At 45.7% G+C, this 11,810-nt stretch overlaps 1 protein-coding gene across 1 annotated transcript in view; it reads left to right on the top strand.

The window, feature by feature from the left end:
- Nucleotides 1-749: 749 nt before the first annotated feature.
- The window catches only part of nfkb1 (nuclear factor of kappa light polypeptide gene enhancer in B-cells 1), a gene marked incomplete at its 3' end in the record, with an annotated part of 15,421 nt that continues 4,360 nt past the window's right edge, over nt 750-11,810 (top strand). Inside the window, exons 1-8 of the mRNA XM_017404165.2 lie at nt 750-1,023; nt 2,248-2,291; nt 2,574-2,655; nt 5,367-5,407; nt 5,687-5,785; nt 9,256-9,407; nt 10,341-10,504; nt 10,632-10,790. Of these exons, the coding sequence (XP_017259654.1) occupies nt 2,253-2,291; nt 2,574-2,655; nt 5,367-5,407; nt 5,687-5,785; nt 9,256-9,407; nt 10,341-10,504; nt 10,632-10,790 (736 nt within the window). The remainder of the gene's footprint in view (nt 1,024-2,247; nt 2,292-2,573; nt 2,656-5,366; nt 5,408-5,686; nt 5,786-9,255; nt 9,408-10,340; nt 10,505-10,631; nt 10,791-11,810) is intronic.

Consider the following 11,810-nt stretch of genomic DNA (forward strand, 5'->3'; position numbering starts at 1 on the left):
AACTCATCCAGAACTCGTTGTGTGAATCCTGAGTCATCATTCACAATATTTTCTTGTTTTTTGTAATCTAACTACTTCTGCCTGCTTCAGCTGTTCATACAGCAAAACATTCAGCTGCTGTAACTTTTTATATTTTTAAAAATCTGTAACTTTATTTATAAATATTTAGTATATGTGTGCTGAACGACTGCTGAGGTTTGTGGAAGAAGCTGAAACTGAGTTATTAAAGCTAAAAGTAGCGAAGGGCTAACTAAAAGCCCTGTCCTCCTCCCTGTCCCTCACCCTGTCCCTCACCCTGTCCCCCACCCTGTCTCTCTCCCTGCCCTCCCCCCTGTCCCTCACCCTGTCCCCCTCTATGTCCCCCTCCCTGTCTCCCTCTCTGTTTCCCTCCCTGTCCTTCTCCCTGTCTCTCTCTCTGTTCCCCTCCCTGTCCTCCTCCCTGTCCCTTACCCTGTCCACTCAGTGTTCCTTATTTCAGTTTCTGCTTTAAGGCTTCCAACAAACCTCTTTTCTATTTTATCATGTTTGTAAATAAATAACAAATATTTTTTCCATGTTTTTGTTTATTCTATCCCACTAAAGGCATGCAGATTATGACATTAGACCACTGCTTTTAATCTAATCACTTAAACAAAAGCATTGTTTCAGTGAGCTTTCAGGAACATGTTTATCTGCGCCTGTAGTTTAAATATTTTCTTTCCTCGGAGTGAGACATCTTCGTTTTCTACCTATCTTTGTGACGCATACGTCACAGGGAATTTCCAACAGGGAAGGAAATCAAGTCATTTTGTTCTGAGACGAGCTCCTTTTCACCTGGAAGACTGAACTTTCCCTTCCCTCTGTGGATTAAAAGTTGTTCGTGGTTCCGGACCGTCAGGATGTTCTGTGACTGAACTGACCGAGGCTGTAAATGGGTCGGCTGGTTCGGCATGATGGCGAACAACTAATGAACTGAAGCGAAGCGGAACGAGTCACACTTCATGCTGACAAACTGACTTTTACCTGTCTGAGCGAGCTAACCAGGTAACCACCTGCTAACTACACATGACGACCCTCACAGGAACCGCACACACCGCGGTGTTTATGCGCAGTCCGGGTCCGAACTTCTCCGTGACCCGTTAGAACCCTGACAGCCCGCTTTGTTGTGCTGCTTTACTTCCTTATATTAGCCAGCAGGTAAATGAGCGCCTCACTGTCAGGTTATTCTTATTTATCAGCGGCCAGAAACGCTGCAGAGTTTCTTTGAAGGCAGATTTTATATTTATACAACCCAACAGTAAATTCGGCATTCGTTTATTTCAAGTTAAATATTTTCTCTTGTCAATTTTAACTGTTATTTGAACTTTGGACGCTCTTATTTATAGTAACAGGGGACAAAATGATTAGACAAAAAAGTAAAAAGAACTATTTTCATATCTTACATGCCGAAACAACGTCCTTAATTAGTTAATTGTTATATGTATTAAAAAACACCTGTAGTTTATTGCCCTAACGCGAAATCTTAAGGTATTTAAAAATATCAGATTTGTCTGCGGGGTTCGGCATTGATTCTGCGCAGACGGAACCTCCGGGACTCGTTCCGGGGCAGCGGGAACAGGTAGCCGTTAGCAGCACCGCCAGCCCGGCCACACACGGAGTCCGTCCGGCTGGAGCCCCACGGCCGGTGTGGAGCTCCCGGTTGGTTGTTGTTGTTTACTTGGTAACGGTTGTTCTGACGGGATAAACAACAGGAACAGCGCCGTGGCGGGGTTAGCTGTTAGCATCGGAGCTAACTGACGCACGGGCGCGTTCACGAGGAGCGGCGCGGGGACGCGCGGCTCCAGCAGCAGGGATCAGAAATCAGAAATCAATCGATCATATTGATGATTACACCTGATCCAGGCACAGTTTGAAGGCAGAAAAAAACGGATTTAGTTGTTTTTATCGATCTGATCACTATACCCTAAAAAAAGTAGTTTTATTAATTTTACATAAATGTCTCAGTTCTGGAAAAATATTAAAGCGTCTCTTTGCAAAGTTTGAAATCAAACATCAAAAAGGTTCTCCTGATCTACATCACACGGTGCAGTTTGAAGGAGTTCACTCTGGTGTGGGTCTACACTCAATGTAAACAAAACGTTTTTATCTGCAGACATCAACAAACCTGAGAATAAACAGAAACACATTTAAACTGCTTCATGATTCTCCTCACAGAGAGCAGCTCGTCCGCCTGCTCCTCTTGTTTTCATGCTTCCTGTTTGTCTGCAGACACGATGGCCGGAGACGACCACTACCTGCATCCTTCCACACAGGTAAGCTCACCTGAGGCTCACCTGCAGCTCGCCACCCGACCCAATCTGATTGGAAGACAGGTTTTTTATTTATTGATGTTTGTGACAGAACAGATGTGAAAACAGAGATATATTTATTACAAGTTTATAGACATTCAGAGTCAGTAAAAACAACGAGCTAAAAGCTTCAAGCAGCTGAACAGCAGCTAAAAGCTAAATTTAGGGCTGCAAATGTGGGAAACATCCTGACGGAGGACTGTCCTTCAGCTGCTGCTTGTTTACAGATGTTTGTTTTGTTTGCAGATGTTTGACAACATAATGATGGATCCTTCCTGGGAGTTTTCTCATTTTGCCGCCATGCCTCAGACGACGTCTCTGCGGACAGGTGAGTGTCTCCGGTCCAACACCTGCAGCAGCTGTTGGACAGCTTCCTGTCTGGGTTTATTCAGCATCAGGACTCTGTTGGAGCTCTAAACCCGGTCCTGTTAGGAGCTCTAAACCTGGTCCTGTTGGAGCTCTAAACCCGGTCCTGTTGGAGCTCTAAACCCGGTCCTGTTGGAGCTCTAAACCCGGTCCTGATTGGGGCTCTAAACCCTTTAGAGAAGAAAGATGTTGGATGCTGTTGGATGCTGTTGGATGTTGTTGGATGCTGGATGTTTCTGTCAGAACCACACAGTTAAAGTTCTGTGATTGTCTTCGGATCGTCTCTCATGTTTTCCTTCTTCGGTCCGATCAGCTGGTCTTTGTGAGGAGGTTCTGACCCGTTCAGGGTTCTGACCCGTTCACTGAAAGGCGGAAGGAACCATTTTAAAACCTTTGTAAGTTCTTTTAAAGGTTCTTGTGTTGAAGGTCTTTCCGTCAGGTTCTCAGCCTTTTATTCATTAAACAGTTTGTATTTATTTTAAAGTCAGTGCCATCTTTACTTTGTGTTTTAAGCCTCATTTTAATAGTTTTTATTTGTAGTAAAACATTTAAATGAGGTAAAAAAAAGGACTGGTTGTCTGAAGTTTAGGGTTTAAAATAAATCCTGAAGAGGAAGTTCTTCCTGCTGTTAATGATTGGTTGAAGTCTTCTGGTTCCTTCAGATGAACCCGAGTCGAGCTGCCATGTTGGTTTTAGAGAGAAGAGGCTTTAACCTTTGACCTTTGACCGGCTGACTGAGGCCTGTAGAGTCTGAGCACTGCATGGTCTGACCTTCAGGGTGAATTTGCTGTTTTCCTCTTGTGAATAATCTTCCTCTCTGTAGAAAGATGGACTCTAAATGACCTTTGACCCTTCCCAGGTTGATGGGCAGCAGCAGCTGCTTCTCTGAGGTCATTGCTGATGTCTTTCCGCCCTGGCGTTGTGTTAACTCACACCTGGAGCTCCAGAGCAGCAGAACCTCAGCAGAACCTCAGCAGCTCCTGGTCCTGAGGCTGGAACCAGATTTAACTTCTTGTTCTGTTGAATAAATAACGACTCGGTGGAACCTGTTGTGTTCTGGTTCTGCTGAGGAAAGATTTGGATCATTTTAGAACCGGATCAGATTCATTAGGTCCTGACACCTGAAACCCTGGAGCTGAAGGAAGGTGGACTTCTAAATTTGATGTTAAATTTACTGCTTTTTAAGTGAGGTCTGGTTTAAGCTGCAGAACAAACAAGCTGACGGACGGAGGTGGAGGTTGTTTTGGACAACGGCAGCTTTGTTTGGACCTGGAGGCCTGAATGAAGACTTTGTTCACCTGATGGTGGCAGGTGGAACAGAACGAAACCCACAGCTTAAACAGATGTTTCTGTTGTCTCTCAGCCGCAGGAAGGAAAACACATCCGAAAGTTTCTTTTTGGAAAAACGAAATGATTGTGGGGGGAACCGAAGATAAAGTGAAAGAGGAGTTTCATGACGTGTCCTCGGTGGTGACACGGGGACAGACCCTCTGCTTTCGTTTCCCGTTTTGTTTCAGCGCCACGCTGAAGATGAACGAGGGCCGTGGATGGCAGCAGGACGTCATGCAGACAGAAACACCTCCTCAGAGGGACAGAAAGATGGAAACTTTATGTGGCATCACTGCGTGCCTCTATCATTCAGTATTTGTTTCTGTTTTAGTTGGAGTTTAAAAGGCCTTTCACAGTCGGCAGAAACCTCATATTTCTGCCTTTCTGTAGTTGTGCTTTAGTCTCATGAAGGGGGAATAAATGTGACATCATCACCGATTTCTCCCACTGGAGGGACAGTCCCACAGAGACCCCTGATGAAGGCCGAGGACGGGACGAAGCTTAGAAACAGAAACAAAGAAGTCAAACGTGGAGCAACTGCTGTGCAGTCGACTACAGACTGTGACAGCGTCTCAGCGCTCACAGTGACTGACTGATGAAGAGGAGTCCGTTTAGTGGAAGCAGAGCGCTCAGCAGATGTGAAAGTGCTCGGCTGGTTTGACGGCTGAACGAGGAAGTGGCTGCAGCAGCTTGGAGACAGGATGTTGCAGAAGCTCACAGTAACACCGTCACACCGACGCTGGGGGGGGGGGGGCGGGGTCTGGAGAACCACTGATCAGAACCACTGATCAGAACCACTTCACGAGGCCGGCAGGTTTTATACAACCTGCTGGGTGGAAGCTGTCAGATGTTCCAGATGTGAGCTTCCTGTCGGTGTTTCAGAGAAGCTTCAGCTCGGCTCCGAGCTGCACAGGAAGTGTTTCCCCTCACACATCGCAGCTCTGTGGCTTTTATTTTCACACTTGGTTTTATTCTGCACACTTTAACATTTATTTCTCTCCATTTAATGGTGACTCCAGTTTACATCAGCTTCAACAATCAGTTAGAAACACTGAGGATGACTCCATGTTTCAAAATAACCCTGGGTCCAAGTATGTTTTACTGAATAATAATGAGGTTAAACTGTTTTTTACTGGGAGTTAACTGGTTCAGAGATGCTGCATAGAAAAACTGGACTGAATCTGTAGAAACATTAAATATTACTGCTAACAATAACAGCTGGAATCATTTAATCTCTGCACAAAGAGGAAGACATAAAACGAGCGTCAGGTTCAACTTGCAGGCAGTAAAATGGTGAAAGTTTTTCTTTAACATCTGATTGAATGAAATGTTTTGTGTTTTCAGTGGACGGACCGTTCCTGCAGATTGTGGAGCAGCCCAAACAGGTACGACTCGGAGATGAAGCAGGTTTATCCTACGCTGTGTCGATATTTAAAACAACATTCAGAAACAGAAAGTTGGTTCTCTGCTGTCAACAAAAACATCAGGTTTATAAACGTCACTCAAGTCAGAAAAGGTTTAAAGACGGTCATAAAAGTCCATAAACTGCTGTCTGAGGTCCTTCAACGAGCTGAAGTTGTGACGATCCGACTCACTGAGTTTAAACTGTTCTCTGAAGGAATGAGCTCATATTTTGTCTTTTCGTCCCTCTCCGTGTCTTCCAGCGTGGCTTCAGGTTCAGGTACGGCTGCGAGGGGCCGTCTCACGGCGGCCTGCCGGGAGCCTCCAGTGAGAAGAACAAGAAGACCTACCCCACCGTGAAGGTAACACTTCCTGTGTGTCAGTTTGAGTGATGAAGGTTTCACTTCATTCTGAGGTGCTGATCGGGTCAAAGGTCAACATCACAGCTGACCTGGTGCTCTAACTCTGTGATGTAGGAATGCTGCACGGCTCAGGGGTCAAAGGTCAAGGTCCCAGGTGACCCTTAGTTAAAATCTGCTCTCTGCTCCTACAGGTGAGCCTTTAGTTTCCTCCACCAGGAGGTTCTGGTTCCGGTTGTGTCCGTTTGTTTGTCTGTCTGTCAGCAAAGATCAGGATGAAACCAGGAAACAAAAAACAGGATTAAATTCTGGTTCTGATCTGGAACTCAGACAACTTTAGATGTTTAAATGAAGTGAATTTACTTGATGTTCGGTTTTGAAGAGTCAGAGTTTTAGAGGTTTGATTGACAGCTGTGTTTGATTGACAGCTGACTGAGGAGGCAGCTCAGTGTCTCTACAGAAATTGTATAACTTGACCCGAGTTCAGCCCAGCTTTGTCTCCTGGTGGTTTCAGTGCAGGGTGACCTTTGACCTTTGAGTTTTACGGTTTGGCTGCGTCTCCTCGGCCGTCTCAGCTTCGGTCCCACATGTTGGGACCGAACCATGAAAACCTGAGAGGAAATCCCCAGATTCCTGCTGCTGCCTCTGTGTTTCACACACTCGGTTACGTGTTCTAACAGATCTTCTCTGGAACACCGGAGAACCCACCAGTGAAGTCAGGAGTCTTACAGGAAGAGGCCGAGCGACTGAGCGTGCCCCGGTCGGACAGCAGTGATGTCACGCTCAGCTCCTGGACAGTTTGTGGTCAGATGACAGGAAGTCAGAGGAAGTCACAGGAAGCAGGAAAGCTGCCTTTTTCAGGGTCGGGCAGGTAGATGCGTGCGCTCTGCTGAAGGTGTGTTTGAGGCGGGAAAACCCCTTCAGCTCTGTCACGACCTGTGGGATGAAGATGATGATGATGACGCCTCTGTTGCTTCAGAACTGATGAGCTGTTAAATCGCTCTGCTTCATTCATGTTATCAGGATTTTTAGTTTGCTTTTAATTGTTACTGATTTCTATGAAATAATCATGATTAGTCAAACTTTGATCCTGATTCTGATCTTGATTTTGTTCTTTCTGAGCACACAGAAAGTCGTGACATTAAACTTTTTGTTTTAAATATTCATAATAATAATAATTCATTATGACCCTGACAGAAAAACCCACACGAACATGACGTTAAACGCAGGTTTGCTCCTGTTTCCTGTGAGGTTTGGGAACATTTTCAACATGTTCATGTTTTTACATGAAGCGTGGATGTGAGAATGAAGAACCAGGAAGTAAGGCTTTTCTTCCACTTCATGACTGCAGCACAGTTTGTGCAGTCTGGTTCTGTTTGCTGAGGTCCGGTTCTCCTCATGGTAGCAAACTTTAGTCCAGATGTTGGGAGAACCTGCTGATGTTCTCATCCTGCTCTGATTGGTTCTACACAGGCCCAGGTTCAGAAGAATCCTCTGTTGGTCTGGACCTGTCCAAGACGTTCTCACACACACACACACACACACACACCTCAGCACCCTTTCATGTCTGTTGGGAATTTCCTCGCCGCCCACAGCTGATTACAGGGAAGCAGAGCTGCATCACAAACAGGAAAGGTGATGAGTTTCAGCTCGGCGCCGGCACCCACTCCGACCCAGAATCACTGACACCGTTAACCCTTCGTTTGTTCTTGTTCTAGCAGACATCGTGTCCAGCATGATCCGTGTTTACTGAAGGTTTACAGCTGATCGGGTTCTGTTTGGTTCTGTTCAGATGCTGACAGCTTAAAGCTGAAACTGCTCTCAGGTTTCTGAGTTGTGAAGATTTGTCGCTCTGATGTTTTTAAAGAGCTGAACTGACAGGATGCAGCTTTGAACAGTTTCCAGAAGACGATCAGCCTCAGCTGTTCCACCTCAGACATCACATCACTCTGCAGCAGAAGGAGCAAGATTTCAGAATAAGGACAAATTCAAAGCTTCAGGTTCTGTTTGCAGAAAGGAGCGCAGCCTGCAGAGCTTCAAACCAACCGTCTGCTCCAGAGAAATGTTTCACATCTGGACTGCAGCAGGTTTTATGTTTTTGAGCTGCTTGTTTCCATGTCACGGTTTGGACTTTGGCCACACTTCAGTCCAGACTTCTAACCCGGGTCCAACAGGGTTCTGTCAGTTCAGAGCTGATGGTTCTGCTGGACATCTTCTGATTGTTGTGTCTCATCCACTCCTTCCATCTTATTGCTTCTTGGAGGCTGCAGGTCCAGGAGGAAAACCCAGACCTCCCTTCAGCTCCTCCTGGAGGATCCCAACAGAAAGGTTCAGAGAGTTCTGGGTCTGACCCGGGTTCTACTCCCAGATGGATCTGTCCAGGAGACATCCTAATCACCTCCTCAGTTGACTCCTTTTGATGAGGAGGAGCAGCGGCTCTCCTCTGAATGAATCGGATCATTTCAGCTGCTTGGATCCAGGATCCGGTTCTTTCAGTCCTGATCCAAACCTCAGAACCGCAGAGTTCCGCTCCTTCACCACGACAGACCGGAGAACGTCCTTATTACTGCAGACGAGACCCAGATCTGTTGGACTCCCGAGACTCCCCTCGAGCCAGAGGAACGGTTCCACCTAGTTCTGGTTCAGAGCCGGACTGTTTCCACCCACACATGAGGAGAACCGTTAGTAAACAAAGAATTATAATTTCTGTTTGTGAAATCCCGTTAAATATGCGTGAGATGTGCCTGTTTGTGTGAAACTCTTCAGGATTCTTCAGACTCTACCTGCTTGAAGCAGGAAACCCTCGAGCTGCAGCTCTCGCTGTATTTTAGGAACTTTGTTCGCGTTTTGTTTTCGAGTAGAACCGGGAAGAGGAAGTGGTCTTGTGTTTATTGCAGCAGCTGCGACGCTCCTGCAGGCAAATATCTGCAGCGACACGACTGAAAGACAAACGGCAGAAAACAGGCACATTTCTGATCTGATTTCCTTCAGTAACTGTGAGCTAACAGGAATCACCTTAAGATCAGGACTGAAAATGAAAAACTGCTGCAGAGGGAAGAGTGTCAGACTGAAGGTTTATGGAAGAAAAAGCTCTAATCTGTGATGAAACTGACATTTATTACAGGAAATATAAAACAGTCTAATTTCTGATGAATGTTAAATGTTTCTTCCTTTTTTGTCTTTTAAGTTGTTTCAAAACAAAAATCAGAAACCAGTCACCTTTCAAACTTTAATTCTTCTTATTTTTGTGAGTTTGTGTTTTGTCTAAACGCACTGGAACAAAGCTGGCCTCAGGTGGTTCTGGAGGTGAGATGATGGCGAGTCATCTGTGACCCACAGAACCACACAAAAAGTCCAGATTCTGCAGCCTGCGTGACTCATCTGTGGGAGCAGATCTCACCTTCTCTCCTCCTCGGAGGCCTTCAGCTGCCGTCTCCAGACTGCTGGATCACAGGTTCTGTTCTGTGTTTCAGATCTCTAACTACCAGGGTCAGGCCCGGGTGGTGGTCCAGCTGGTGACGGCGCTGACCTCCGCCCCTCAGCTCCACGCTCACAGCCTGGTGGGAAAACAGTGCGATAAAGGCATCTGCATCGCTGACCTGCAGTCCAAAGACTCCAGCATCAGGTCTGCATCGCCACGGCCAGGGGCGGAGCCAGGCGGTGGCTCCGCCCACCTCAGCCTCCAGAAGGCCTCACTGGACCCACATGTAGAAAGTCTGGCTTTATAAATTCATCCGACTCGATTTTATAGCACTTTTCAGAATAAATGTAGTGCAAAATACTCAACAAAAACAAAAACCAGGTGAGCTGTCCGGTACTCAGGTGCTGACAGTATCATGGACCCGAGGCAGGTAAAATTATTTAAAAACGGTCAAAAAGTGCCAAAGAGCCAGAAATAAAACTAGAATATTACTGTAGAAAAGCTGAAGGATTTAAGTTTAACTGTCTTCTCTAAAGCCCAGCAGGAAGTCAGGACTTAAATTATAATAATCTGAGCCAGACTCTTATTCTGAAGAGTGAGCTTTACTTTGAAAGGATCAGGTTCAGTCCTCTTCCTGTTCCTCTGAATCCTCCTGAACATCAGAGCTCTGATTAGAGACGACAGGAAGGATCGATGGGGGCGGGCATGATGGAAACACAGGAGGAAGAAAGTTTGATGGAGGAGATGTGAGCCTTCACTTCCTGTTTAAAGAGAAGTTAAATAAATCCTCCATCTTTACCTGTGATTAAAGATCTAAAGTTCTGTCACTTCAGCTGAATCCCACTGACGTCTGTGGGGACATTTTAGCATTTTTTCGTGATGTTTGTCCACGTCAGAGCTCCCGGTTTCAGATCGAGACGCAGGTCAGGATGAAATATTTGTTTGGGTTTTTCCAGAACCGTGGGAGGGATGAGAAATGAAAATCATGACTAAAGCCGAATAAAACCAGATGGATATGAATAAATCTGCTTCATTCCTGGTAGATTGGCAGCATAAATAAATAATCAGATAAAGTCAGAGCTCAATAAAAGCAGCTGAATTCATGACCTAATGAAACATGTTCTGGGTCTCCGTTAGTTTTCCCAACCTGGGGATCCTCCATGTGACGAAGAAGAACGTGGTGAAGATTCTGGAGGAGAGGATGATTGAAGCCCTCAGGATGGGATACAACAGCGGCCTCTCCATCCACCCAGAGATCGACGCCCTGCAGGGGGAGGTCCGGATCCCGCGGGAACTCTCCGGTCCGTGAGCCCTCCAGCTGCTCGGGTTCAGACGCCGCTGCAGTTTGGAAATGAATCATTTCTGTAACTTTTGTGGACTGAGATGCTCCTCAGTTTTAATCAGTTTTCCACATTTGTTCGTCCTCAGACCACCAACGCAGCATCATCAGCATCGCAGCAGCCAATCAGGCCAAAGACATGGACCTGAGCGTGGTCCGCCTCATGTTCACGGCGTTCCTCCCCGACAGCGACGGAGGCTTCTCCAGGCGGCTCGAGCCCGTGGTTTCTGAGCCCATCTACGACAGCAGTGAGTCCACAAACAGACAACAGAACCAGCCTCGGCAGAAACGCTCAGCAGGAAGTGTGCGTACTTCACAGGAGCTCCTTAGAAGGAAGCTGTGACTGGGACAAATCTGATCTCCCATCAAACTCTATTAGAGAGAGTATCGGTCCAAGCACTGAACCCTGAGGAACTCCATGACTAACTGAGAAGAGTCATTATCAGTATTACTAAACTGGAATTATCAGATAAATAGGATTTAAACCATTTTACAGCTGTTCCTCTAGTAATAATAATAATCTGACTGTTTTCTGGTTGAGTTTGTTTTTATCTTCTTTAGTTTGGATCATTTTCTTGAATCTGGACCTTTTGTAGTTATTTTTAAATAAATAAATGCAGATATAGACAGAAGGTGACAGATAAGGAGAACAGTGAATGAGTGGATTCTAATGTTGTTTCAGATGCTGTGAGATTCTTCTGTCACCTGGTTTCATTTCCTTCTTCCTGCTTTGGTTTTCTCAGTCGACTGAAACTCATCACTTTACAAACACTAACGAGTCACACAGCAGCAAAAACAAACTTTCTGTTTCCTTCAACCGCCTCTCCAAAGTTTTTACTTTTGGTTTTCAATTTTTATTTTTAATTTCAACCAGAGGTTTTTTGGCTCTCAAAGTTAAAGTTATCTGTGGTTTTTGTTGTCCTGTCCTGACCTCTGACTGATATCTGATGGAGTTCATTTATTCTGGTTAGACTCCTCGAGTTTACAACCAGGTGGAGGTCGGAGCTGTGGAAGACGTTCCAGTCAGCTAATGTTGGCCCGATTCATCCAATCAGAACCCAGCTCCAATAATTCATCCAATCAGAACCCAGCTCTGATGATTCATCCAATCAGAACCCAGCTCTGATGATTCATCCAATCAGAACCCAGCTCCAATAATTCATCCAATCAGAACCCAGCTCCGATGATTCATCCAATCAGAACCCAGCTCTGATGATTCATCCAATCAGAACCCAGCTCTGATGATTCATCCAATCAGAACCCAGCTC

This window comes from Kryptolebias marmoratus, unplaced genomic scaffold, assembly GCF_001649575.2.
Source record: "Kryptolebias marmoratus isolate JLee-2015 unplaced genomic scaffold, ASM164957v2 Scaffold106, whole genome shotgun sequence".
Lineage (NCBI taxonomy): Eukaryota > Metazoa > Chordata > Actinopteri > Cyprinodontiformes > Rivulidae > Kryptolebias > Kryptolebias marmoratus.